We start from the raw sequence: 25840 nt of genomic DNA on the forward strand, positions 1-25840 counted from the left end.
GAGTTGCTAATCAAACTCGCGCCGCATATTCATGTTTAGACCGATAAGGTGTGTGTTGTACCTCCGCTCGTCATGCCTGTCGATGACCGTTATGTCGATAGCAAGGCCGACCTTTGAATGTCCATCGCCTAGGCGGAATGAACCTGAAGAAGTTGTACTCAACTTGTAGCCCCGAACGACATTGGCAAACGATCCTTGTGAACGCCGAATCACTCACGAGAGAAGTAATACCCTCAGCAGCGCTGGCGCACGGTAAATCTGTTACTTCGGTGTTCGTGGTCGTGGATCTAGATGGTTTTGGGTCTGCCATTCCACCATCTGAATATTCCTTCGCTTATATTCACTGTCCACAGGCTAGGTCAGTTCTGGCAGATGAAAGGACTCGTTCAGAAATCTTTCAACATTTCACAGGATTACTACCCTGAAACGTACGTCGTTGCAATGTCACTTGACGCTTTCCTCGTTCCGACACTTGAACTTGAACTTAGCATGGGCTCCTTGGTTGTTATAAACGCCCCGTCATCCTTCACTATCATTTGGTCAATCGTCAAGCCATGGCTGGCGAAAGAGACTGCGGACAAGACAGACGTTTGGGGTACAGACTACAAGGAACGATTACTAGAGTTGGTTGACGCGGATTCCCTACCGAGCTTCCTTGGGGGTAATTGTAAATGCGAAGAAGCGGGAGGCTGTCAGCTGAGTGCTGCGGGACCTTGGCTGGAAGAAAGACAGGGACGGGGACCAAAGTCATCACAAAATGGAAATGCTCAGCTTGAAACGTGACGAGGACCTCCCACTTCAGACTTCCGTATTATAGATGAACTGTTCCTAATTCTATGGTAATGGACGCGTCGGGATAATTGGTGAGATGTGAATCTATCCGGAGTAGCATTTACTTCTCTGCTTGTGTGATATCGCTCTGAGTTTGTACACATTCGTGAAGTAACTCTTCATCTTAATTTTCATGACCTTGCTTGCTTCCCTCAAACATGGAATCAATCAACTCCTCCCACGAATCCAAGTTTCGCCAGGAGTTATTGAACGCATTCTTCATGAGGATGATTCAATCGGAACTGACGACGAAACACTCAAGTATAATATGATGGACTTGCAGCATGCTCACTGACATTATCTCCAGTTTCTACGGTTTCTCTGTGTTCGGAAGCATAGACCGTAAGGAGTCGGGATTGAAATATTGACGAGTTGCCAGGCATTGATTGGGAAGAAATACGTTCAGGCCGTGTAATCTATCTATCTATCGATCTCTATGACGCGTCTGGAAATTGAACTTTCGTGAGATACTTTCCTTCCGAACGGTCATATTCCTTATGAACCCTTTCGTAGCGGACAGAAAGCTCTTGAACCCAAAGTTTGAGGGGTACAAACTCGACCCTCTTGAACAGGACCAGATCATCTCACGCTTCCCTCTCGCACAAAAAGTTTCGCAATCTACCTCCCCTTCCCGCTCAGTATTGTCCTTTAAAGAGGTTCAAAGCAGAATCGCGCATAACCATTTGACTATATCTCCTGAAAGCAATCGTGCCGTATACGTCGATGAAGACTTCAACGTGGTATCGATATTGATATCTGTGAGCCCATTATCTGAATACCGTCAACGGTTTGACGTTAATCGCCATCCACTCCAAGTAGGACACCCTTGTTCCTGTTTTCAGGGTTGTTTACGAGCTTCCAAAGCCCGTCAAATCCAACAGCATCGATGTACATCCCGAGTACCCTTCATCAGTGTTCTTTTCCAATGATATCCTCGCTGTGTCTGATGGGCACGGGTCGATGTACCTCCTTCGTCAGAACGACAATGGGCCTTCTCAACTCTTAGGGATATATCAATCTCCTTTCCTTTCACCTTTTAGAATTCATTCGGGAAACCTGCATTCCCCAGATGCTGCAACCATTTTGTTCTCTTCAAGGAATTGCGAGTCGCATGATTCAATCTCGCAAGGAAAGAAGGGTTCATCGGTTGACTTTGATGTTTGGGCCGCCAAGTTGGATATCTCTGACTCTGAACGGTCAGGGAAATCCGACAACGTCAAGGCGATGGAGATTCTGTGGCGCCGTCATGGCGACGAACCTCCAATCTTCGTGACATACGACCCTTCCAGCACCTCGTTTGCCATCATAGGTGGCTCGGTGTATCGCGAGCACGGAGATGCTACACCTTATACGCCAGCCCCGGATGAAATTGCTCCCATTCCACGAGCAAACGAGAACCTGGACGAAGAAGATCAAAGTTCTGCAAAACCCCGTCCATATTCGTGGACTCAATCCTCGGATTCTGTCACAGTAGCATTTCCTCTACCTTCCACCACCCAAAAGTCGCAGATTCACGTGCGACTGGCCTCAGAAAGTCTTTCTCTCTCAATCGATGGTGTGGAAAACTCCGACTTACCCGTTACTTTACCGAAATATTCGTCAAAGTCGCTCTGGGACCGAATCCAGACAGAAACGAGTTATTGGACGTGGGATCGCGAGGCTGAACATGCGTTTGGCTTGCTGTCTCTCCACCTCGACAAACAGAACGTGGGAACGAAATGGATGCAAGTGTTTGCGAGCGCTGGGACTACCACTGCTGCAGCCGCAGAGGCATCTATTGAGGACGTAGAGGTGCCGGAAACACTCGATCCATCTGAACTTTGGCACATTCGTGAATCATTGGAGAAACATACTGCCGCTTTAAGGACAGGGGAGGACGCCAGTGGTTTGGGTCTAGGAAAGGGCGTTCCAAGCCTTGCAGAGGGTGAAATGGATGAAGAACTGGACGCTTCAGTGGGAAGAAGAGCATTTTTATCGTGGTTCGGAAGAGAAGATGGTTCTCGTCCGCCTTGGGCTCCTGCTGGGAAGGAAAACGTTTGCCAGCTTCTTTCATTACCTGTTCCCGGAGAAGACAACACATCTCTGTCTCTGGTAGTTAAAGAGGGGTTGGACGGGGTAGTTTATACGCTTCGCGCGTCAGCAGAGAAGCCCAAGTGGGTTCATTCTTCGACATTTTCTGCTCTAGCCTTCGTTTTAGCGTCAAAGCGTGACGTCCGTTTCACCTTCCACTCTCGTGGCACCGTGTATGCCCTTGAAAATGGTTCGTTGAGCCGAGGCGGAAACGCGTATATTTATCGATCCGTTTCCCGGGGGGAAAAATGGGCAAAACAAGCTATTCTACAGGTGTTAGAAGGTTCAGGTGGCACTTTACTTGGTGTGGGAGCGCTTAATGTTGATAGATCAAAGAGAATTCTCTTGTTTCTGGAGGAACGTGAGTTGGTTCTCTTAAAGTTATAACTTAAACAATCTGGTGTGCAAAAAGGATAAAAAGAAATAAAGGGGCATTTATGATACCGATGATTGAAATATCGAACCGGCTGATGTACAGTGAGCTACATGGCAGGATATTGAGACAGCGGTATAGAAACGAATAAATATTCTTGAAGGAAACGACCCAAACAAACGAAACACCAAGGTAAAGAGATGGGTAAGGTACAGGAAAGTACATATTGAGACTAGTGATACAGTGCGGCTACACCCTTGTAGGATCCTCACTCGTATCCATGAGACCCTCAGCTTCGACAACAGGATCCGCTTTGTCGCCACCAGGTTCTGACTTCAACTGTGATACAGGTGAGTCCGGATTTGTAATGCCATTCGGATGACCTTTCGGTGGTAGCGGTGCTTCACCCCCAGATACGGCGGCGAATGTCGTTGGGTCACCGTCCTTCACATCTTCGGAACCAGAATTGTGATTTGCGTCCTTTGAGTCGTGCCGATTATTGTCGTCCTCCCAATCTTCGTATTGGTCAAGTTGAGATTTGAGGTGTTGAATCGGATCGGAAGGCTCTGGATGATCTGGATGATCTGGATCTTCGGCACCCAACCCCAATGTTTTCGTGAAGAATGAACTATTGCCCTCATCACTCTCGTCGTCGTCGCTATCATCACCGCCACCAAACATGAGATTAGCACTGTCTGAGCCAATCGCACTTCGGAAGGTACCCGGACCCAGCACTCGAGCGAACCCGGACAGTCCAGCATTGGCTAGTAAAGCGTTAACGCCATTATCATCCAATTCATCTCGTTGTCGCTCTCTAGATTCTTGAGCTTCCCGCCGTGCTTTGAAGGACATTAATCGGCTCTGCGCGTAGAGTTGGGGAATAGCGGTCGGGGTCTTGTAGCCAACACCATTCTTCACGCGATCGGTTATCCATGAGTACCACTCCTCCTTCGTTTGCCCGTGTAAAATGGCAACTATGAGGATGGTCATATTGTCGCATCCAATACCAGCTCCGGAAGATGTATCAGGTGCCAAACAATGATCACACATCATCTCTCCGATCTCCGTGAGCTCCTTGCCCTCCGACACCTGTAGGCGAACGAAATCGATTACTTGCTGGGATGTCAAACAGTCCCAGATACCTGTTTCATTGGTTCATGTTCATGTTATTAATCGTTAACAAGGACATTGACTCACCATCACAGGCTAGAATTATGAATTCGTCCTCCCCGTTCAGATCGTGAACAGTCACGTCCGGATCTGCTGTGATGACTTGTTTTTCTGGTGACAACGATAAATTTTTCTTGAATTCAAAGTCACCGATGGCTCGCGACAGTGCAAGATTCCCTGCAAAAGTTGTCGGTAAAAGTGCACTGCAAACCGATGAGCCGACCCACCGTTGACCCGGCCGTACTCAACGTAACCTCCAGCGCCGGTAATACGTGTCTTTTCCGCTAAGAGTTGGCGTAAGTTAAGAGCCTTGGTATATAAGCATTATATCCAACTAACATTCATTTGTCGGCTTGTGGTCAAAACTTAGGGGCAAAGCCTCGCCTTTGGAGCTCAAAACGGACCGCGAATCTCCTGCATTCGCCTGGTGATGGGATGTTGGTCGACATAGATAACGATGCGATAAGAGCTGTAGGCTTACCACATAAATTTTGTCTTGAGTTACCAACGCGGCCACCGCAGTGCAGCCCGATGGGTCTCGGGCATGAGCAGGATCTTCGCAAACGTTAGGAAAGACCAAAGGCTATCGGAAAACCCTACTGACTTGCTAACAAATCCTCATCCGTTCCCAAAAATGCCCTTTTCAGAGCCGTTTCGTAGTCTTTCGACCGGTACGCTTCTTCTGTCGTTAATCGCTTATGTAGGTTTTGCCCCGCATATCTCGCGACAGTTCCGCCTAACCAGATAAGTTTAAGAATCGTAAAAAGGGTATGGAAAGTATATCCTGCTGGCACACCTCCATGTCCGTCATAAACTGCGAAAAAGGCGTTTGAGCCTTCAGAGGATTCGCCTAGATCCAACTTGATCGCATGGGCATCTTCCATAGCTGGAATTATCGACGAGGATGAAGTCTATCAGAGAGAGTCGCAGGACGAAAGATAGCACGTACTGATCCTCCATCCCTGCATCTCAGAAATAGCATACATGAAACGGCCATCCTGCCCAGACTCCGATGTTTTAGTCGTCGCTAAATGAGATTTACCCTGTCAAAATGATCTAGCGATCGATATGAATTGTTCATACAAGGTGAAGAGAGCGTTTGACCCTAAGAAAGGCAATCAATCTCAAGGGAAAATTCTGCATGACGGAATGATTCACCATGACTGAAAGCTTCTTTCGAGTGAAATGAGGGAGGACCTGAGGGTGGAAAAAGAGTGATAGCTATAAGCCCTCGAGTTGAAGGGACGCAGAAGCTTGCAGAAGTGGGTGGAGATCGCTCAATGAAACGTTAACAGAGTCGGTCGTGTGTCAAGTAAGGGTTGTTTGCCGGTGTTGTTCCTATCTGGGAAAGTCCGAGCTCCGCTCGTTGTGGGCGCAGTGGCAACAATTTGTTCGCACAATTGCGTACTCAACGTAGCCAATTATGGTTGTAAGTACTACTCTTCATTGTTTGGACTTTTTTAATGTACAATTATAATAAGAAGGGAATGAAAAGTACAAAAAAAGTGGAACTTCGAGAATGAGAAAAGGAGTAAAATTCCTTAGCCGCCGGATTAAATTGGAAATAAGCGAGGATAATCTAGCGTGGCTGTTCCTCGTCCGATCTCACCAAAGTCTTGTGGTAAAGTTCTTTGCTGTACTGGACCGGGTTAGGTTGCTCGAAAATCTCACCAATTTCTTCGAGTGTGAGGTTCTTGGTTTCTACCACGAAAAGGTAGATGATGATACATTCAAGTACGTCCCATGCAAAGAAAATGGCGTAGGTTTTCCATCCTATTTTTTCCAGCGCAACTGGAAGGCTAATGTAACATGGTTAAACTCGAGTTTCACAAACTTTTTTTTTGAAATCTACTTACCCAAAAGTATTGATGCAGCTCGCAGCCTGGGTAAAGATGTTCAAAAACGCCAGTCCCTTTGCGCGGGCTTGGTAACTCAAGACCTCAGCGGGATAAAGGGCTTGCCTGGGTAACGATCCGGTCAACAAGTGAAACGATGGGTATCAAGATGATGGATGGTCCACTCACATTGGGGTCCACCCGAATGAGAAGACGACCATGAAAAGGAAGATGAACGTGACACCTGCGTTGGATTGTGCAGCATTGCCATCTTTTGAGAGTAGGCCGGTGACGATCGCCAGGATAGCGGTTATTGCTACCGTTGCCCAAAACAAATTCTTTCGTCGTCCAAAGCGATCCACGGTGAAGGAACCCTAGAATCGACATTAAACAACTCGTCGGAGGGCCGTGTGGGTATGACACTTACGCCCAAAGCTAAGCGATCGATGTTAGCATAGGTACAAACGACGTAGAGAGTAGAATATCACCTCCCACACTGATTCATTAGAAGAGAAGGAGGAAGGAAACAACGTTAGAACTTGTGCGGGCATGACACCGACAACAATCATCAACGTACTAAGACGTGACGCTGTTCACGAAATTGAGCTGTTGCTGGCGCTGTTGACTTTTGATCCCAGCATTCTTGAGAAGGATGGGCAAGAAATAAGTGATAAGACCGTTGCCAGAAAGTTGACCGAATGTTCCTATCAACCAATGAGCACTTCGAAGTTCGAACAAATAGAGGAGCAGGAGGTCTCACCAATAAGCATGACCATGTAAGTACGGTACCGATCGGACCGCGTCTTGAAGAGTGGCCGAAAGTCCCACCATCGCTCTAGAAGGAAAGAGCTGGTCAAAAAAACTGTATTGAAAACTAGAGAGCCAAGGTCATACTATCTTGTCCATCAACTTCAATCTTCTCGTGAATTTCGTCCATCTGCAAGTCGACCAGCGGCGAACGAGGGTCAGCAGTGCTAGAATGGAATTTCGCAAGTATCTTCCGAGCATCCTCGTCCTTTCCAACGCTGATAAGCCAGCGGGGGCTGTGTGGAGGGCACATTAGACCGACTTCTATTCAAACATCTAACACAAACCCACGATTCTGGACAGAAGAGAATGAAGAGAACGTTTATAGCGGCGGGAACAACCTGGTTTGATTTCAGAATAGCGCCGTGCCAACTGAACTGTTGCTCCTACCTGAATATAAAGCGGTAACCTCCATGATAATTCATTAGCCCATTTGTTAGTGGCCACCATCATTCCAGAAGCAGTCATTTGTCCGACATAGTAGCTATCGATGGTCATTCAATGAATCTGGACTATGTCGATCGATGATTCACGTACAATGAGTTCAAGAATCCCATATAGGCACCGCGAGAGTGTGGGGGAGCGACTTCAGCGAGATAAGACTTTGCAGATGCACCCGCACAACCTGCACCCAGACCTAAATGCGAGAAGTCAGTTGACATGACGGCATGCATGTCAAACATTGCCCACCTGTGAGCCAGCGACCAACCAAAAACATATTCTTGTTGTGAGCGTTGGCGGTCAGGACTGCTCCTACGCTAGAGGAGTATCAGTACTTAGCCGCTCATTAATAGCAAGGTTGACGCACATCAAGACCAAGTTTGCGAAGAACATGGAGAAGCGTCGACCAAAGCGATCGGGGAGGTAAGCTGGAGAACTCTCTCAGCGTTGCACTATACTGGTCATTGAGAAGCAGAATCCTACCAGCAGGGATTGTTCCACTGTAAGGTGAGAGCAATTGGTTAAATATCGAAAGTCAAAGTGGCTTAACATACGTCAAAGATCCACTGTACATTCCCAAATCCTCTCAGTGAGTTTGTTAGAGCATTGCATTGTGAAAGACTCGTACATTGTGTAAATGCCAAATACGATACTATTGAAGTTCGTTAGAGGCACCCTGTGGTAAAGAACCAAAAGAACCAAGACGAACCTGGTCTTGGAGCCAACGCCGGTCATCCCAAAGTATTGTTGATACTGCCACATACCATTAATACCTCCCATTACGGTCCCGTCGAAGCCACTATCGCCGGAACAGCAGCAAACCACGAAGGTGATGAAGTACATCTAACGTAACAGGGTTGTTTGAGATGAAAAGCCGCGACAGCTGGGCTGCACACCTGAAAAGCAACCCAAGTCCATTTTCCAACGCCAGGGTCTACCTTCATGGCTGCCTCCAACTCTGCCTTCCTTTGAAGTGGACCTTTTATTGGTCGGGTCTGTTTCTCGAGAGTCTCGGCATGTTGAATGTCGCCTTGTTTACTATCGAGAGAATCTTCTCGGGACATTGCAGTGAGGGGAGTCGACGCGAGTTGACACCGAAGAAAAAGGACACTAATCCTTTATATATTGTCCGCGAAAACTGTTATGACGGAACCCATAGGAGTGTGACCACGCGTCCATGAAACGACCCTAGAATAATCTGGGGAAACTTCGGGTTGAAAGCTACACATGATACACGAGATTGAATGGATGACTTCCCGTAAGGATTATTTGTAAATATCGTTGCAAATAACGCTGAAAATCATCGGAGATAGGTTAAGCGAGTGATACCTGGCAACAAATACCAGAATCTGAACATCAGGGCATGTTCTAAATTCTTGAATTTAGAAAGGCCTAGCGACCCCTTTCTAAACTGTTTTTGCTGCAATATTTCGTTAAGCGAGGTGAGCCCACATGATTTCCAGCCCAGATATGGAAGTTTGTCCGCGCTTACGCCCTTGGCGAGCTACCACACGTGTGATAAATCCGAGCACTTCATGCAAATTTCCAGCATTGCGGGAGGCATCTGCAAATAATTCGACAATTTCCCAATTTCCAATTTACATCAAAACTTTTATTTGAAAGGAGATTATTTGCACATCCTTACGGGAAGTCATCCAATGTGCCAGTAGGTCAACGCATGCACATGATGAGAAGTGGGGTCAAGGGGTATGCGGCGGGGATATGGAACTCGTTCAAGTTGAGTCGAAAGGCGAATCGCGTTGTGCAAACTTCGAACAAAAGAGCGAGTGTTTGAGAGACCAAAGAGTGAGAGGTTGATGGGCCGAAGGGACGGTGCTAAATTGTTGCAGATGGAAGGGAATAGCGGCTAATAGTAACGCTGGCGCTGAAATGCATCAAGGTCCGCCAGAACTAGGCCGTATCAGAACCTTGCCTGCCCACTGCCGGAAGTTGTCGAGGATTTAGCTCTGATGGACTTTGTTTGGCTCCCGTCATTAATCTTCAAATCGTCATCCGACCCGGTCCTGGCGGTATTGGTATGAAGAGACGACAAGAACGTATTGGTTAGGCACATGGTCCGAGAGGTGCCACAAGACAAAAGTGTACGCAAATGATAAGCTCGCAAGTATTGAGTAAGGCTGGTCTACGGAAGGCCGTTGACCTAGCGTCGATGTTCGCTGCAATCGTTATCGTTGCGTCGGGTAGCAATGTGGGACCGCGGGCGACTGGGCAACCAGGTCAGTTCGGTGTTGCGACGTGGGAAATAGGGCAGTGCGTGTGGCAGTGCACCAAATTTCAGGCATTTAACCGCCCGCCCGCCTACGAAAAAATCTTTCCGACGTCACCTCTTCTCCCACAATATTCAAGAGGACAGCGGTATCAAAGGTATATAATTCTCGCTTCATTTTATACTCACTGACAGGTACTATTCTTTTGCGATATATAAGGTCCTCCTTGAACCCCCAAATCATACTCTACTCCCACAAGCTTTGAGATCATTCTAGGTGCGTTTATTCTGTCAAGGTATACGTTTTAACTAATCATTTCTCCAGTCCTAGTCATGAACCGTAGAAGGACTGTTTCCTGTGGCTCAGTTTTATCATCCTCCACTTCTCATACACCCCCTCCAACTATCTCGCTCAAAAGAACAGAGGCTGTTGGTGCATTTGCTCCCACACCGTCGGCCTCTTCATCACTGTTATGTGTTGTCGATAACAACCCGCCATGGCCCATAACACTCTTATCCAGACGTTACAGATCCCGCAGACACTGCCGTTCTCTGTTCGATCACAGCGGTCACGAAACAGACAATGAACCTCCAAACAGTCCTACAAGCTCGATCTCGTCTATTCCATCCTTCAGTCGCGTTTCTTTATACGATGAAACTCCGTCTCCAGCATCGATGTCGTCGACTGACCTTTTAGCCGACTTGTGCCCGCAACAACCTCCTCATTCGAAGACAGATATGAAGATTTTGTACGCTTTGGAGAAAAAGTCAAAGTTCTGTACCTTCAGGGCTCAGTGCTCCACCTGTGGTAAAACAGGTTCAGATTTTCCAAGGTGCGGGAAATGTGAAGAGTTATGGTGCTCTCGAAGTTGCCGCTTGCGCAACGGTGCAAAACATATATGTAGCAAGGGAACCTGAATTCCAAGACGTCAGATGAAGAACATCTTGTTCATTATTGGTTTTCCTTGTATCGCTGGCATTCCTCTGTCGTGTTTTCCGGTTTTCGCTGTTTTCGCTGTTTTCGGTAGTCAACGTAGAGATAATTTCGATAACTGCATTATGAATCTAGTACGGTTATGAAAACTTGATCTTTCTCCCAGGTGGTTGCGGAGCGATAGAGACGTTCATTTTCTCCTTCAGTTTCTTTTTCGCCTCCCAGGATGGATGAAGGGGTTTAGAATTGGTGGGGTCGGATGTTGTCGGGTGCTTCGGTTCGTGCTTCGGTTCGTTTTTCGGGGTCGTGGCTCTTTTCTCGGCATGAGTCCAATGCTTTCGACCCAATTCGGTCGCCTCTTTCTTCTTGTGATTCGCATTCGAACCGTACTTTTTCTCCCAAATACTGTCGGATAAGTTGGATTAAACCAAACGGTGAGAAGTACTAAGACTCACGCTCGCCTTGCCCTCTGGCCACGCCTGTTCTTCTTTACACCCAAATCTGCACCTCGCGCTTCACTCTCGCTCCAGTCAGATGAATTTCCCCGAACAAATCCTGTGGAAAGAGTCGGTAAAAAGGTGGATTCTGATTTGTTTGCTCTTTTTGGCAGGGAAACGTGGTCGCTTTCAGACCCATCTTCATCCATGTATCCACCCAGGTCATCGGTAGCCAGTGAATTAGACTCCCATCCGTCATCTGGTTCTTTTTCATCATCTCCAATCGTTCCTGATTCCCATCCGGTGTTGTCAGCGTCAACTTCCTCATCCATGTCTGCAAGATCCGGAGGGTCATCCATAGTTACATCGCCCTCATCGTCAGCCATCCTCTTCAATTTCCGAGGCCGCTCGTCGTCATCCTCACTATCTCCAGCTGAGGGACGCAATACTAATCGTAGATCTTCTAATGCCGACGCAATTCCCGCCGCCAGAATTTTGGAGCTCAGTAACCGACTTTGAACCTTGGCGGCAGGAGAGGCACCTTTCGCTGGAAGGAGCAGATTCGTCTTCAGTTCTCTGGATATGGCAGCTTGAATAGGCTCGTTGTTTGATAATTCTCGGTCCTTGCTGAGTTTGGTTCTCAGCGCTGTATTCGCGACAGCCTCATGGCTGATTTCCTAGAAATGGAGTAGTTTAGTAACGAAGCTATCAACGAATGGGAAACGGATCACCTTGAGTTGTTCCAACTGAGACTCGCATTCAGTGATATCCTGTTCACTGCTACTCTTCACACTGTAAATAGTTCAGAGCTTGTCTCGAAGTGGTCGGACCTTGGCTTACCGAAGTCCCTTCAATTTCTTCACTAATTTCTGCACTTCATACGTTTTTGCCCTTTTGGCTGCCTTCCTAACCTCTTTTAGATCGTGGTGCTACCAAGAAGTTCACGCAAAAAGCCTTTTCAGGGAGCAGCGAACATGCACACCAGTTTTCCGACCAATTTCGCATTCAAATCTTTCTGAGGGAGCAAAGATGGTATGACTATTCTGTTCTGGTGATAACTGAAGAAGAAGTTTCACCTCTTTAGTCTCTTTGAAAGATTCCGGGCGTTTTCTTTTCTGACCTTTGTGTTCCTTCATGTTAATTGAGGTGTTGGTAGAGGTGGGCAGGCAGAGGAGAGAAGCACCGAGAGATAAGATAATCAGTGAGAATCAGTGAGATCGCAGAGCGGCCCCAGGTCTCCCACTTCATTGAACTCTGGTGTCAGTGACGGCTTTAGGAATGGACGATGAACTTGATGAACAAAAGCAGTTCACGTCCTTTGAGAAATATCAAGACTTCCTGAATATTCAAGAGCACTTTCTAAAAGCAGATCTCTATTCAGAGCCGTCGCCAGAGGACGATCGGGAGGAGTGGACGGAGTTTACCAAGTTGACCAATATAGTGAGTCGTGAATCCTGTAATCGTCTAAATAATCACTCATATCTCAATAGTTGTTAGAATATCAAGAACAGTCATATCTTCTTGACCCATTCCTTGAACGACTTGTCACGCCTGTCCTCGACCGTCTGAGGGCGCACGCAAAAGATGTCGTCCTGGACCAAAACCTACGTCCTTCTTCAGCCAGACTGGAACGGATTTCTCGACTGGTTTATGGATACATCAAATTCCGTGGCTATAAAACAATTAGTCAGTCTCGACACCACCTTTTCTTCAACAAGTTTCCGGAAATGACAGGGAAACAGTCAGGTTTTTCCCTCACCAGATAACCGATCTCTGGATTGTCGTTGGATATATGAACGCTTCCAATGTTCTAGTCCATGAATCCACACAATGGGCGTTGCGATACGTTTTCCTTCTGTGGTTATCGCTCATATGTATGATCCCGTTTGATCTCGCGCAATTTGATGAGGGTGAAGATAGTGGACAGACGGCAAGGACGATTGAATTTATTGCGAAGGAACACCTAGGAAAAGCTGGGCTAGAAAGAAACGGAGCTGCTCTACTTTTGTCACGGCTTTACATGAGGTTCGCGCCAACCTTTTCAGAACTCGCCTTGTGATTTAGATTCGTAGACAGGATACATCAGCCCAGTTCATCGGTTTTCTGGAGTGGTCAAAGACCCTATTAACGAGCACGGTGGATCCGTTCATCGTACGTATCGTCCTGATCTGTTTGATATCTTTTAGTAACATCATCCATCCAGGCAACAGGTATCCTACAAGTACTAGCTGAAGTCCTCAAGTCTGGACCTGCAAAAGTTGTACAACTAGCTACCTCAGCCTACTGGTCCTGGGACGCCGCACTGGAGGGTCAAGCTAGTATTCTCGATAATACCGTTGTTCGAAAGCTCAAAACAAAGATCGCCTCACGCGTTGGCATGCGGTTACTTCCTGCGAAAGGGCCTTCACGACGTGCTCGTGGTATGTCTGCATTGGCCTCCTAACGGTTCTCTATCTTCACCGATCCCCCCCTAGGACGAACGTTGGTAGCCGGGGAGAGCACTGTCCAATCTATACAATCAGAGAGCGACGACATCGATGTGCCGGACGAAGAAGAGACTGTTCTAGAACAGCTTTTCAATGCATTACAGGATAGAGTGCGTCTGATTATGGCTAGTGTTTCCACCCTTGTCCTGAACTACTGTTAGGATACTGTAGTCAGATATTCAGCAGCTAAAGGCGTTGCACGAATATCGGAGCGTCTACCTCCCGACTTTACCGAACAAGTGCTAGGCACAGTCTTAGGATTGTTTGCCATACATTCCATGTCAGCCGCTACTCTATATGACATCTCTCCCATCGCGGAGAGCACCTGGCACGGGGCGTGTCTTGCTTGTGCAGAGGTGGCTCGAAGAGGTTTGGTGCCTTCCGATAAACTTCCTGAATTAATCCGATGGTTATCAAAGGTCAGTCTTATCCTCAACGAGCTTGCAGAGTTGTTGTTAAAGGGTCTCAGGCCCTGTACTTTGATATCAGGAAAGGTGCACATTCTATTGGATCGAACGTACGCGACGCTAGCTCCTACGTCTTGTGGGCCTTGGCGAGATCGCAGAGACCCTCAGACCTCGTGCCTTATGCCAATGACTTAGCTCGTCATCTTGTGACCGTGTCACTCTACGATCGTGAGGTTCACATTCGTCGGGCAGCCAGTGCTGCTTTCCAGGAATTTGTCGGAAGAACGGTATGCTTTCGTCGTGCACCCAGAAGTCGTGCGACTGATGTTCGTGTCTTCGCAGAGCTTGTTTCCTCACGGGATAGATGTTCTTGGAAAGATGGATTTTTACTCTGTCGGAATTAGGCGAAATTCTTTTTTGGTCACTGCGCCACAGGTAGCGGTGTAAGTACATCGGCCTGCTTAATGAAAGGGCTACGCAATGATTTCTTGATGCGGTTTACAGACACGAGGAGTACACTCCGTTCTTGTTTGATCACTTGCTCAATGTAACACTGAGGCACTGGGATGCAACTATGCGGCGTCTGGCTTCGCAATCCTTACGGCTGATATGCCTATGCAACTTGGCGAAATTCGGACCCGAAGGAATCGTTCGAGCTGTACGTTCTTCCAATCTACACTATCCTTAACAAATTTGTCGTTGACCCATGATCTTAGGCCAAGTTGATGGATTCAGCAGATATTTCGGACTTGCACGGAAGCTTACTAGCACTGGCGGAAATCGCCAAAGCCTATGAAACAGCACAGGCACCAGATCTCGAGAATGAGAAACGGAAAGTGAGCGCCAAGTCTATGGACTGTGGTTCCCCATTGACGAACCCGCAGATATTTGCACATCTGAGGCAAATACCTGAGAAGACATTACTTGGAACACGGAACGAGATTCTGCTTGCTACTTCCTGTGGTCTCATTGAGGCTACTATCACACTTGATGAGATTAATCTTCAAGATCAATCGTCTGTTCCGCACTGGAGAAAATATTTGGATCACGGACTGAAACATCGGGATGTTGTGGTTCAGGAAGCGGCCACATCAGCCATGGGTGGGGTCAGTACCTTGGTGGATTGCTCGGCTGATATATCAAGATTAGTTCATTTCTCTACCTTCACTACAAGCTGAGGTATTTACCCGCTCCATTCGTTACACTGATACCAGAGCTCAAACGAGGGTCCTTTATGGTGCAACAAACGCTCGGTCGACTGCTCGGTGCTATAGATTACGAAAAGTTCCCAAGCTGTCTGGACACTGGTATCAAAACGCTGCTGAGTTGCGTAGACCGTGCTGTAATCGTTCCCCTGAGTGGTTGGAGCTAAGGCTGACGTTGAAGCAGTCAGGTCCATTCAGAAGTAATGTTGAGGCGCGTCGGAATTGCTATCAAGCAATCCCGCTGATATTCCAGAACGTCTCGCCCTGTCTTCCATCTCGTGCGTCAATGCACCACTTTCAGTGTCACCTATCTCACTCTTTTGCTCAGTTCTGGAACCCAGGACTGTCAATTACTTGTTTGATGCTCTTATCGACGGGCTCACGGACTACTCAGTTGACGAGAGAGGTGACGTTGGCTCTTGGGTTCGGATCGCTTGCGTGCGGGGTCTGAATACCTTGGTCGAGACTCTTCTCGGGATTGCCAACAATTTTTCTGCACCCGAAGAGTACCTCCCTCTTACAAAATATCATAAAGTCATCCAAGGGATTCTGAAGCAAGGTGTCGAGCGCCTTGATAATGTCCGATTAGAAGCTGGTCAAGCTTTTCGAAATCTGCTATCAGTCAGCTCATCTCACGCTCACGAAGAATGGAGAGTCCACAGTGCACCTTTCCTCACCAGTTTATTCATTGAAGGGTGAGATCACCCTTCGGAATTACGAACAGTCTCAATAACTAACAGAATTTAGGGATGCCAAATCAACTGACTGGAGTGACGCCAGTTGGATTTTCCCCAGAGCAGTCCAAATTCTCAATATTGAACCCTACAGAATCCAAGTTTTATTGGGAATAATATCAAGTATTGGGAGTTTGACCAGCAGCACGGTAAAAAAATCCAGTCCTTTTCTCTTGGAATGGGAATAAACATCCTCAATATGTAGCATCGCCCAGCAGCAACTAGTCTCGTGTCATACATACGATCTTTACCAGCCTATTCTGCAGATACCAGTGGATACGACGCTGTTACGTTCGCGAAGGACTTGTACGAACATGCAACAGCGAATTTGACTTCCAACGCCGTTATGCTTCCTGTTCTACAAGTATTCAACATTCTCTTAGAAGGAGATGCGTTTGAGTCAGTTATTTCGTTTGATGAGGGCGTAGAAATGCAAGTCTCCTGTGGCGCTCATTGGAAGTATTGCACCTAACCCCCCAAATTTACTTTAGACTTCGTTCGTTCTTGAAGAATGTTTGCAAGAACGCGGAACGGCTGAAAAATGTTCGACGAGTACATGAAACCTTGAAAGTGTAAGGACTATGCACATCTATCCCTCGATTGTGTCTCTGTTGATACTCATATTTAACACAGTGCTGTCAACTCCCTTGTATATGCACAGATTTTCGATGATGCGGTCAAGTATATTCCAAAATATCTTGCTCATCGGTACCCAACTGTTAGAGCGAATGCTGCAGAGTTCCTCTTTTTGGCGCTACAGAGAATGGACTTAGGAAGGGAGACTGATGAAGCTGAGGAGCTGATATTGGAAACAGAATGGTAAGTAAATATGCATTGCTTCGTTTTCACCGCTCAAGGTTTTTTTGACAGGTCTTCGCTGAGTATGGAGGAGGCAAACATGGCAGCGCAGAGTGTGATAGAACGCCTTAAACGGCACGACTAATCTTGACACTGTATGTACATTCAAGCTGTAAGAGTTGTGAAATAAGTATACAGCTACTTAGCTGTAAATGAATTGACGAGGACCCTAACTTGAAGACGCGTGGGAAATACTCGACGCCGCAGTTCCTATTATTTCGATATCTTCCATTCTTCATTGCGATGGCTCCCGATCCAAAGATGAGCGATACAGACTTAGCACGTATCAATTTCCAAGCTGTAACGAAGGAGTATCGCGTACAACCACATCTCGGTAAGTAATATCTAACGTTTCCGACTGCTCCTGTTCATTGGTCATTGTTCGGAGGAAAGATTACCGCACTGTTTCTGCGATAAACGGGTTAGTATCGTTACACTCTCAATTGGATCTCTGGTTTAATTCCTCATAGACCCCTCGTTGTGCTCGACAACGTCAAAGTTAGCTCATCTAATACCCTCGAGGGCTGTAGTGTTGCCATACTCAGTTACTATCGCACAGTTTCCGTCATACAATGAGATTGTTCAATTGACATTGCCGGATGGTTCAAAACGTGGGGGTCAAGTTCTGGAAGTTCAAGGCAAGAAAGCGATCGTGCAAGTCTTCGAGGGGACTTCTGGTGTCGATGTGAAGGCTACCCATGTCGAATTCACTGGAAGCAGCATGAAACTACCTGTCGCCGAGGATATGTTGGGTCGTATATTCAATGGGTCTGGAAACCCGATTGATCAGGGTCCAAAAGTGTTCGCAGAGGATTACTTGGATATCAACGGTGCGTTTAGGCGCTTATCTTCGCTGCTCTTCAATCCCTGAAACCAGGTTATTTCGTGTGGTCTCTTAGGCTCTCCTATCAACCCGTATTCTCGGATTTATCCAGAAGAAATGATTCAAACCGGCATTTCGACGATCGACACCATGAATTCGATTGCTCGTGGTCAGAAAATCCCCATCTTCTCCGCTGCAGGGTTGCCCCACAACGAGGTCCGCAGTGCCATTTCCGCCTGAGGCAAGATCAAAAAGAAGCTAACGCTCTGAACGAATATGTAGATCGCGGCACAGATTGTACGACAGTCCGGTCTGGTGAAGAGGCCGACAAAGGATGTCCATGACGGCCATGAGGACAATTTCTCCGTGGTATTCGCAGCTATGGGTGTCAATATGGAAACTGCGCGTTTCTTCAAAGAGGATTTCGAGTCCAATGGGAGTCTGGACCGAGTAACGTTGTTTTTGAACCTGGCCAACGACCCTACGATCGAACGTATCATTACTCCTCGGCTGGCACTTACCACCGCTGAATACTATGCTTATCAACTGGAAAAGCACGTTTTGGTCATTCTGACCGATATGTCCTCTTATGCTGATGCCTTGCGTGAGGTATGTGGTTTGTTCACATTTCATGTCGGAACTCGACATAATAAAATGCGCTTCATGTAGGTTTCGGCGGCACGAGAAGAGGTCCCTGGTAGGCGTGGTTATCCTGGGTACATGTATACCGATCTATCTACGATCTATGAACGAGCTGGTCGTGTAGAGGGTAGGAACGGGTCCATCACCCAGATTCCAATCCTTACTATGCCTAACGACGGTAATCTGTTTCCTAGTACGACCTCCAGGAAACACTGCTGACACACGATGGCATAGATATCACACACCCTATTCCTGATTTGACAGGGTACATCACAGAGGGACAGATTTTCGTCGACCGACAGCTGCATAACCGACAGATCTACCCACCCATCAATGTTCTGCCTTCACTATCTCGTCTGATGAAAAGCGCTATTGGTGAAAAGTTGACCAGAAAGGACCATGGAGACGTTTCCAATCAGTTGGTAGGTTACACACCAAATCATTAAAGAACCAACATCGTGCTGATTGTGTGATTAGTATGCGAAGTATGCTATTGGAAGAGATGCAGCATCAATGAAAGCCGTCGTCGGTGAAGAGGCTTTGTCGTCCGAAGATAAGCTTGCCTTGGAGTTCCTCGATAAGTTTGAGCATCAGTTTGTTGGACAAGGTCGGTCATAAATTGTTTTCATAAACAAAGGGTCGATTCAGAAATCGAACATATTCCAGGTGCCTACGAATCGCGGACGATCTTCGACTCGCTTGATCTTGCTTGGTCGTTGCTTCGTATCTTCCCCAAGGAACAATTAAACCGGATCAACCCGAAGATCATCGCCGAGTTTTATGGGCGCAAACCGACGAAGAAGGCTACAGCTAACGCAGAGTCGGAGGAAACACCTCAGGAAGACAAGTTGATTGACGCCTAGACTAAAGAACCGTTCATGACATGACGGCATTGCTCTTCCCCGATACGACGTACATTCAATACTGCAAACGATGTTGGACTGTTAATAATATCTCACACCTGTTCCGCCTTATTTTAATTTACAGCTTCGGCATACCAAGTGACTGTTCTCCCGCGAGAGTTGAGCCTTGTTCGTTTGCTCTGCGATTGCTATGAAAAGTTGGGAGGAGGATACGGTTGCGGAGAGGCGGTTGCCTGGCGATTCAAGCAGGTATGTAATGCAAGTACATACAGTACTTCGGTTATAAGGGTCGATTAAAAAAAGGGCGCCGAGATATCCGTCCCTGCTTCAGGGATTGCTAGACTAGACTCGCGTGGCAGAACAAATGGAGTTTTCTTCCAGTGGAACGTGTTCCACGCTAGACTTGCCGGAAGCGGGAGATGTTGTTTGCACGGTCGTGTATTTTAGTCGTGACACCTACAGCATGCCATGGGGAGAGGCGAGCGGGAAGGTTGGCTGCTGTTGTCAGATGGAATGTAGTATTTAAGCACTAGTGGCCCGATAAGGTGAACCTACACGAGGTGCGGGACGTGGCCGTAACCACCGGCCCGATGCGTGGCTGGCCGCCGGTTGTCCTCTGCGCCACCATGTGTTTCTCTTGCACCCCTTACTTATATACGGTACTACCACAACATAATGGATTTCCTCCCTGACCCCAAATGCACATGGACCATTCCACCCGTGGCATTCCCGCAAAACGAAAACAGGATCGCGACGACGACCAGCCCATTCCCCCCCAGATCGTCAACAAACGTCCTCGTCTCGACCCCCCTCCTCATCGTCTGCTCAAAAAACAGATCCTCCCAATACGACCTCCTCCTATAGATCGTCTCGGCAACGACGTCGAGGACATTGGCCTCATTCCCAGCGTCGCCCCAGGTCCTTCTACAGGCTCTCTGCTACATCTACGACGCTCTGCAGCAGCTCCCGCCCTCATCGACGCGCCCATCCCGATAGATTACAATAGTCTACATATCCCGTCGGTTCAGCCCTATATCAGTCGTCAGACCTTGAAGGAGCTCGATTTAGAAACAATCTTACGGAACCCGCAGCTCCGTGAGTAGCATTCACATCTTGTCTCGGTCTAGCCTTTCTCACCCCCCCCACCCCGGCTATCCTAGGTCATGATCTTCTCTTTGACTACGGTCTCCAGTTCCGCCCCACAAGCAGCAGACGAAAACGCCAGGTAGCAGATGCGTATTGGACAGCAGTCATACGTGAAGTAGAGACCGGCTGTACATGTTTTCTAGTTGACAAGCGTGGTCATCCAGTCATGATGCAAGATCCTACGTGTGTATGCAGCAAAGTCACCACACCTCCCGCCACACCCATCGTAGCAGGCTATCTTCAACCTCAACTTACCATCATCCGGACGCCCTCTCGCATCCGACCTCTCCTTTTAGAGTTCCTTGAGGTTGTCTTGCTCGTCATTCAACCTTTGCAGAGCATATCTACCACGTACGTAAATTCTGATTCGTTCCAGACTCAAACGGAAGACCACATCGTCCAAGCCAACTACATCCGCTCTATTTTCGATCCTGCCTTGATTGAGCAAGAACTCCGACACAATGTATTTGATCTCGCCAGCCTCATGCGTGTCATTGGTGCAACCCTCAAAGGTCATTGTGCTCCAATGCGAGATCAAGCTGTCGAAACAATGGTTCAAGCTGCAGAAGCATGCAAGCCTGGAGGCCGCGGAACCAAAGCTGATGCTGTAAATGCCGTCCGAGCATGTATGGACATTCTCGAGCTCATGAAGCTGGTAATTATTATTTTTTTACCTTTCTATTTGACGTATCTGTTGTCTCATGCTCCTTTGAATTCTTATAGGATATCGCGAACCATCAACTGCAAACGATCCGCGCGAGTATGGCGCGGACTTCTGCGAATTACGAGCTTATGAGCTTTAGAAGTCGTATAGGTGTTTCAAGATGTGCGCCACTTTGCAAACAAACGTGTCCCATTGCTAGTCTATGGCTATCTCAAGCCTGGGCCAGTCTCTACCATGGAAAATCTCGGATACCCCTTCCACCTCATACTGAGGGCGGACTCGACTTCCCCGCGCTTGGGAGGAATCGGCAAGTCTATCTCGCTGCTCTCAAGGGTATAACCGAGTTGGCGTTCTTTCCTCAATTTCTCCGACAACCTAGACCTGGCAATGATTCATTCCCCGCCTCACTACCTGATCATCCCGAAACCCTTTATCTCGATCACGCCCGGTTGAAAAATCTCACCAAGGAAATCGGAGACATCGTGGCGCTTTACATGCTCCTTCTGCTCTATCGACAGCTCTTGTGTTCGTCAAAGTGGAGTGATGGCTTCGGCCTTCATTGTGCGAGCGTGAAAGTGGAGAAGGACTTGATGAGGATAAAAACCGAAATACAGGCTATTGGCTCAGCGAGGCTTTATGCGAACCTCAATCAAGGCGGCGGTAAATGCGCCCCAGTTTCCCCAGATTGTGTCAGCCGATATGTCAAGGAAGATATGGTATTGCAAGTCGTCATGCGGGCACAGGAGGCACGCAGGAAAGCGGCGGGATTGTGCTCGGCTTCATCCTCGCCTTCCACTTGTCTGAAAAACCCTCCAACACCGCTATACGCCTCAGGGCCCAGCACTCCAGTTACCCCCAGCTCCTCTTCACCTTGGGGCTCTGTTCCTCCCACCCCTTCTCCTATTTTATCGTCCGCAGCACAGTCCCGATCCGCCTCCCCTTCGCCCATCGCGGGCATCCCTCACGTTGAACTTGCGGTCGTCACTCCTCCACCTCTTTCGGTGTCGATCTCACCTATACCATCTTCACTACCATCGTACTTTCCTCCTTCACCTGACCCTCACATGCTTAACGTCGCTCAACGTTGGGCTGAAGAAAACATGAACATTTCATCGGCTCTCGGGGCCGTTGTCTATCACAAATTACATGAAACAGTCTTTCAGGCGGTGGTTGCACAGACGTATCCATCGCGGGATTCGACTGTTGGAAAATTATTTGCTAATCTTGTGGAGATGAATGGTGTTCCGTCCCCTGCTACTCCCATCGCAGGCTTCGGACAGGACAAGAGGACGAATACTCTGTCTGCTTCCCTCACAATGCTGAGTGGGATGGAGCCACTTGCGGAGGAGATAAGGGGCTTGATCGATAAAATCTCCCGACTGGCCCTGGTTCATTTGAATGTCTACCTTCCCCTTTACGAACGGCCGGACTTTGTGGAGACGAAGGTCCCCTGATTTTGTCCTTTTTCCCCTCTCATCAAACTGCTTTCGAACGTTTGTATCACCACGCGGCTTTGCCCCTAATCATACTCGTCTCGGACTTTGATTCTTTGACCGAAATTCTGCGACACCCTTCTACTTCTACCCTTTCCATCTCCGACTTTTCACGTTTCATTCACTTATCTCATGATATAAAATATACCCCCCATCGTTCCCCTCGACGCCATTTTCTCTCTTGATTTCCCCATCTTAATACCACCGTCATCTCTTTCTCACATCACAAATCAAATCCAAGGCCAAGGAAGCAGCTATAGCATCCAATTTTTTCTCATCTCTGCTTTCCGACATTGACAGTTTTTCACGCCTTTGCATTTTTCTCCCATTGGTCACAATTAATATCACAATCACACGCATCGAACTGTCCTCTTTGTGCACAAGCCTACATACCTGCATAGATAGATAAAAGGAAAAGTAAAAAAATCCGAATAAAGTTGCCTGTCCGTGCATTCCAGTCACTACCATCATTTGTTTTGCATCTTCACACCCGTCCAGTGCATACTATACTTGCTAAATGAAGCAATGATTTCCAGCGGGTTCAACATTCCAGTCGTCTTCCTTCTTCCCGTTTTCTGTTGATCAATGGCATATTGACACATGAGACTGCCGTTCTTTCGTCAGTACACCTAATGCTTGCCTAGAAATCAGAAAGACGGCTCGACTGGGCGATTTCACATTGAAAGAGCAAGTTACGATGACGTCCAGAACCAGAACTACGTTCGACGTTATAGGCTAATTGTTTCACCGGCGGCGCAGGCTCTTCATAACTTAGTCTGGGTCACATTACAAGAACTTCCTATGTATGATCCCTGGCAGGGGAAAAAAAATGGCGCATTTAGATCCCGTACATGTACAACTCGCACGTTGCTTTTGTCCGAGGAGAAGACAGGTTGAAAAGGTTTGTGAATATATCAAAATCAACGGTAGCGTCAACCGTTTAAATCGTCGGTTTGTTCCTGCGATTCCCATACAATTGAGAAAAAAAAAAGATGATCCTTTACCTTTTATTGCTTCGTCACCCACCGTCTCACCCCCATTTATCTTCTCTAATCTCCGTTCTCTCGTTCCCTTTTTTCCCCTTTCCCGCCGCCCGGAGCGGAAAAGGCGCGAAAAAAACCTCCCTAATCTAAGTCCTTCTGGTAAGATGGGGGTTTGTAGGCTAGAACAAACCGAAAGAACATACTAGCATGTACGTACTTCGAAACATGATATTCTCGGAGTTACTGTGCAGCGAACCCCGGGAGGGATGACCTACTATCCATAGGACGCGAGAGTTTCCAGTTCTTTTCTTTTCTTCGTCCAAAAAAGATCCTTTCATTCCAAGGCGGTCACCACTCACCGAGACGGCATTTGGGCCACCAGGGCCTAAACCGTCCCGTACATGTACATATGATCCAGTCCCCCCACCGATTGTGGCACTGGTATTGATGCCTCCCAAAAGTGGTTTAAACCATAGTTCTTGTTGCGCACCTACATATACTTGTTCTTGGGGCGGGGGACTTACAGCGTCCAGCGTCGGACTTGATCGCTTGTTTTGATCCAGCCTTTTCCCGATGGTGTCTTTTGCTCTGTATGGATGACTCTCTCGATCAGACCTTCAGAATAAGTTGCGGGAAGTGTGGTACCATACCTTAAAGAGGATGATGAATAATATGAAAGCACGGTACGGGGATTGTATTATGAAGAGCAACGACTCTTAACTTTGATCGCAATGTCCGGGACCTCAGGCCTCAATACCAAGCTACCAAGGTAAGGGCAGCGGTAGGTTCATCATACTTACTTACTTACTTCATTTCATTTCTTTCGAGGGTGCTTATCGTAAGCATTATGTTCCGTTCGGACGGTGGACACGAACCAACAGTCGTGGAACACGGATCAAGGTAAGATGGGCGTTGAGAAGAACAGAACAACAGAACTATGCTGAGCACGCGCCTTGTCAAAAAGGAACCGTCCCGTGTGGGTGTGGGACCCGCGAGAAAGAGTTAAAAAAAAAAAATCGGGATGATGACAGAACACGGGCCAGAAGACTAAGGAAACACATTTGCCTTTATCGCCAGCGCATTCCTGCTGTCAGCTGCGTTTTCCTTCCACTTATCGGCTTCTTGCGGGGAGATATGAAATGTGAATGAACCTGGGGGATGATCGCAAGTACCCCTGGTAAATATTACCTTGTCCCAAAAGGGTTATTCTGCGCCACGACTGGAAGCCAGTAACGTGCGTTTAATCTCAGGCTCCGGGGAAGCGTAGTTGAGCAATAACAATGAACTGAGCTGAGATCTACCGATGAAGATGGAAGATGTAACGGGTGCCTGTCACAGAAAAAGATAAAAGGACGGGAAGGGCTCACCAAAGGGAAGTCGCGGAATATCAGGATCATTTGAGGTCACATTGCATGAACTGTACCGCGAGTGAACGAGAATGGGAATGGACCGGGAGCTTCAAGGAATGTAGCGATTCCAACGTGAGGAACCTCTGCACCTGACAATTCGTAGGGTCGATTAGAACGGGGGGCGAGGCTACTCGATGAGTGGCGGAACTTACGTACGTATTCGTGTAAGTTCGATGAACGAATTCTCAGTTGAGGGAGAATTGTTGGGAATAACATACGAAGCTATTCAAATTCGAATACCGGGGCATTGAAGTCTTGAAGAATGGTGGAAATATAAATAAGTATACTTAGCATCAAGATTCAAGAATGATGATGAGCACGTCCCATCGGTCCTTTGAATTCGAGCGGAGTTTTACTTACCCTGGACAAGAACGCAGTATATAGTTCTACTGTTGAGGCAGATCCTGTAGTATGTGTCATAGAGCTACGGCTTGAACGTTTGAACTCTGGTGAGAACCAACTGCACTCGTAAACTCTGTGCTCGACTAGACGGGTGCAATGGTGACCCCGGTCGCTTCATGGACAGAAAGCTCGATACAGACACGCCGCCTCCATGAGGTAACGAATGCAGGCGATCAAAGCAATCGTCTGGTGCAATTCGGACAAAGGAGGCCACTTGGCCTAATGAACCAAACGCCGGGGTTGGGTCGGAGAGAGTGTTCTGGTTTGATCGCGAGTTATCACAAAGGTGCGTAGATTCTGAGATTAACTCGGTCCACGCTCCACGAAAACCCGGAAAGTTTTCTGGGGATGGCATCATCCTTGAATTGATTTCGTATAATCACAGACGCGGAAAGGAGCTGGGTAGCAATGGGAGAAGGATCTGAGAATCTTGAAAGGATAGAGTTAACCTGCAGATTGCCACAGCTCGAAGAGCACATCATTCTCAGGACAATGCTGAGGTAAAAGATAGAGATTTTCCCTAGGAGAGCCGACATCTGAAAGTGGCTCCAGGTTTCAAAATGACGCCTGTAGAGTGCAGCTATACGTTGGCCAGCCCTG

The 25840-nt window shown here is 47.6% G+C and overlaps 8 protein-coding genes across 9 annotated transcripts; 5 read left to right on the forward strand and 3 right to left on the reverse strand.

Moving 5' to 3' along the window:
* Positions 1-137: 137 nt before the first annotated feature.
* Positions 138-783, forward strand: E1B28_012439 (uncharacterized protein; the record flags this gene model as incomplete). Its single annotated transcript, XM_043157551.1, has 3 exons — positions 138-301; positions 354-428; positions 489-783. The coding sequence occupies 3 exons, from the start codon at positions 138-140 to the stop codon at positions 781-783; spliced, it is 534 nt and encodes a 177-aa protein (XP_043004918.1).
* A 373-nt stretch (positions 784-1156) lies between these two features.
* On the forward strand, positions 1157-3362 carry E1B28_012440 (uncharacterized protein; the record flags this gene model as incomplete). Of its 2 annotated transcripts, XM_043157553.1 has the most annotated exons (3): positions 1157-1293; positions 1345-1589; positions 1651-3288. In XM_043157553.1, exon 3 carries the CDS (start codon positions 1792-1794, stop codon positions 3286-3288), a length of 1497 nt encoding a protein of 498 aa, XP_043004920.1. In that variant the 5' UTR covers positions 1157-1293; positions 1345-1589; positions 1651-1791. The 2 variants fall into 2 exon arrangements, with proteins under 2 accessions (XP_043004920.1, XP_043004919.1); XM_043157552.1 differs by having other exon boundaries at positions 1157-1589; positions 1651-3362.
* E1B28_012441 (uncharacterized protein) lies at positions 3363-5762 on the reverse strand. The gene is made up of 10 exons (XM_043157554.1): positions 5603-5762; positions 5528-5549; positions 5394-5471; positions 5241-5330; positions 5049-5180; positions 4926-4999; positions 4784-4868; positions 4672-4728; positions 4472-4621; positions 3363-4416 (listed from the first exon to the last, which is right to left on the reverse strand). The coding sequence occupies exons 1-10, from the start codon at positions 5603-5605 to the stop codon at positions 3524-3526; spliced, it is 1584 nt and encodes a 527-aa protein (XP_043004921.1). The 5' UTR covers positions 5606-5762; the 3' UTR covers positions 3363-3523.
* Positions 5763-5870: 108 nt separating this feature from the next.
* On the reverse strand, positions 5871-8764 carry E1B28_012442 (uncharacterized protein). Its single transcript, XM_043157555.1, has 18 exons — positions 8424-8764; positions 8237-8370; positions 8156-8179; positions 8082-8093; positions 8011-8027; positions 7895-7955; positions 7777-7844; positions 7624-7723; positions 7477-7570; positions 7378-7427; positions 7174-7322; positions 7040-7114; positions 6857-6983; positions 6768-6775; positions 6707-6714; positions 6469-6653; positions 6301-6405; positions 5871-6243 (listed from the first exon to the last, which is right to left on the reverse strand). Exons 1-18 carry the CDS (start codon positions 8589-8591, stop codon positions 6024-6026), a joined length of 1605 nt encoding a protein of 534 aa, XP_043004922.1. The 5' UTR covers positions 8592-8764; the 3' UTR covers positions 5871-6023.
* Positions 8765-10691: 1927 nt separating this feature from the next.
* Positions 10692-12329, reverse strand: E1B28_012443 (uncharacterized protein). The gene is made up of 6 exons (XM_043157556.1): positions 12202-12329; positions 12108-12140; positions 11966-12054; positions 11857-11917; positions 11144-11802; positions 10692-11093 (listed from the first exon to the last, which is right to left on the reverse strand). Exons 1-6 carry the CDS (start codon positions 12259-12261, stop codon positions 10829-10831), a joined length of 1167 nt encoding a protein of 388 aa, XP_043004923.1. The 5' UTR covers positions 12262-12329; the 3' UTR covers positions 10692-10828.
* A 27-nt stretch (positions 12330-12356) lies between these two features.
* Positions 12357-16983, forward strand: E1B28_012444 (uncharacterized protein). Its single transcript, XM_043157557.1, has 19 exons — positions 12357-12565; positions 12616-13150; positions 13198-13276; positions 13329-13545; positions 13600-13721; positions 13773-14030; positions 14081-14305; positions 14361-14461; positions 14523-14676; positions 14735-14854; positions 14903-15162; positions 15222-15360; positions 15408-15501; positions 15552-15918; positions 15971-16106; positions 16163-16389; positions 16449-16529; positions 16591-16776; positions 16828-16983. The coding sequence occupies exons 2-19, from the start codon at positions 12918-12920 to the stop codon at positions 16898-16900; spliced, it is 3072 nt and encodes a 1023-aa protein (XP_043004924.1). The 5' UTR covers positions 12357-12565; positions 12616-12917; the 3' UTR covers positions 16901-16983.
* Positions 16984-17058: 75 nt separating this feature from the next.
* On the forward strand, positions 17059-19143 carry VMA2 (Vacuolar ATP synthase subunit B; the record flags this gene model as incomplete). The annotated part of the gene is made up of 10 exons (XM_043157558.1): positions 17059-17149; positions 17209-17236; positions 17286-17313; positions 17375-17645; positions 17715-17854; positions 17921-18247; positions 18308-18458; positions 18515-18702; positions 18758-18887; positions 18947-19143. The coding sequence occupies 10 exons, from the start codon at positions 17059-17061 to the stop codon at positions 19141-19143; spliced, it is 1551 nt and encodes a 516-aa protein (XP_043004925.1).
* A 431-nt stretch (positions 19144-19574) lies between these two features.
* Positions 19575-22936, forward strand: E1B28_012446 (uncharacterized protein). Its single transcript, XM_043157559.1, has 3 exons — positions 19575-20238; positions 20304-20944; positions 21013-22936. Exons 1-3 carry the CDS (start codon positions 19842-19844, stop codon positions 22405-22407), a joined length of 2433 nt encoding a protein of 810 aa, XP_043004926.1. The 5' UTR covers positions 19575-19841; the 3' UTR covers positions 22408-22936.
* The last annotated feature ends 2904 nt before the right edge of the window (positions 22937-25840 follow it).

Source organism: Marasmius oreades, chromosome 8 (assembly GCF_018924745.1).
Source record: "Marasmius oreades isolate 03SP1 chromosome 8, whole genome shotgun sequence".
NCBI classification, from domain to species: domain Eukaryota; kingdom Fungi; phylum Basidiomycota; class Agaricomycetes; order Agaricales; family Marasmiaceae; genus Marasmius; species Marasmius oreades.

Bases quoted from the DNA above. Each gene is read 5' to 3' on its own strand.
- E1B28_012446 (XM_043157559.1), top strand. From the start codon at position 19,842: ATGCACATGGACCATTCCACCCGTGGCATTCCCGCAAAACGAAAACAG. The intron at 20,239-20,303 runs GTGAGTAGCATT...CGGCTATCCTAG, and splicing joins CTTACGGAACCCGCAGCTCC to GTCATGATCTTCTCTTTGAC. The intron at 20,945-21,012 runs GTAATTATTATT...GAATTCTTATAG, and splicing joins TTCTCGAGCTCATGAAGCTG to GATATCGCGAACCATCAACT.
- E1B28_012444 (XM_043157557.1), top strand. From the start codon at position 12,918: ATGAACGCTTCCAATGTTCTAGTCCATGAATCCACACAATGGGCGTTG. The intron at 14,462-14,522 runs GTAAGTACATCG...TGCGGTTTACAG, and splicing joins ACTGCGCCACAGGTAGCGGT to ACACGAGGAGTACACTCCGT. The intron at 16,107-16,162 runs GTAAAAAAATCC...CTCAATATGTAG, and splicing joins GGAGTTTGACCAGCAGCACG to CATCGCCCAGCAGCAACTAG.
- E1B28_012442 (XM_043157555.1), bottom strand. From the start codon at position 8,591: ATGTCCCGAGAAGATTCTCTCGATAGTAAACAAGGCGACATTCAACAT. The intron at 6,984-7,039 runs GTGAGACCTCCT...ATTGGTTGATAG, and splicing joins TTACATGGTCATGCTTATTG to GAACATTCGGTCAACTTTCT. The intron at 6,244-6,300 runs GTAAGTAGATTT...ATGTTACATTAG, and splicing joins AGCTGCATCAATACTTTTGG to CCTTCCAGTTGCGCTGGAAA.
- E1B28_012441 (XM_043157554.1), bottom strand. The intron at 5,472-5,527 runs GTATGAACAATT...AATCTCATTTAG, and splicing joins TCAAACGCTCTCTTCACCTT to CGACGACTAAAACATCGGAG. The intron at 4,869-4,925 runs GTAAGCCTACAG...TCCCATCACCAG, and splicing joins CTCAAGACAAAATTTATGTG to GCGAATGCAGGAGATTCGCG.
- E1B28_012443 (XM_043157556.1), bottom strand. From the start codon at position 12,261: ATGAAGGAACACAAAGGTCAGAAAAGAAAACGCCCGGAATCTTTCAAA. The intron at 12,055-12,107 runs GTGTGCATGTTC...ACTTCTTGGTAG, and splicing joins CGAAATTGGTCGGAAAACTG to CACCACGATCTAAAAGAGGT. The intron at 11,094-11,143 runs GTGAGTCTTAGT...CTTATCCGACAG, and splicing joins GGCCAGAGGGCAAGGCGAGC to TATTTGGGAGAAAAAGTACG.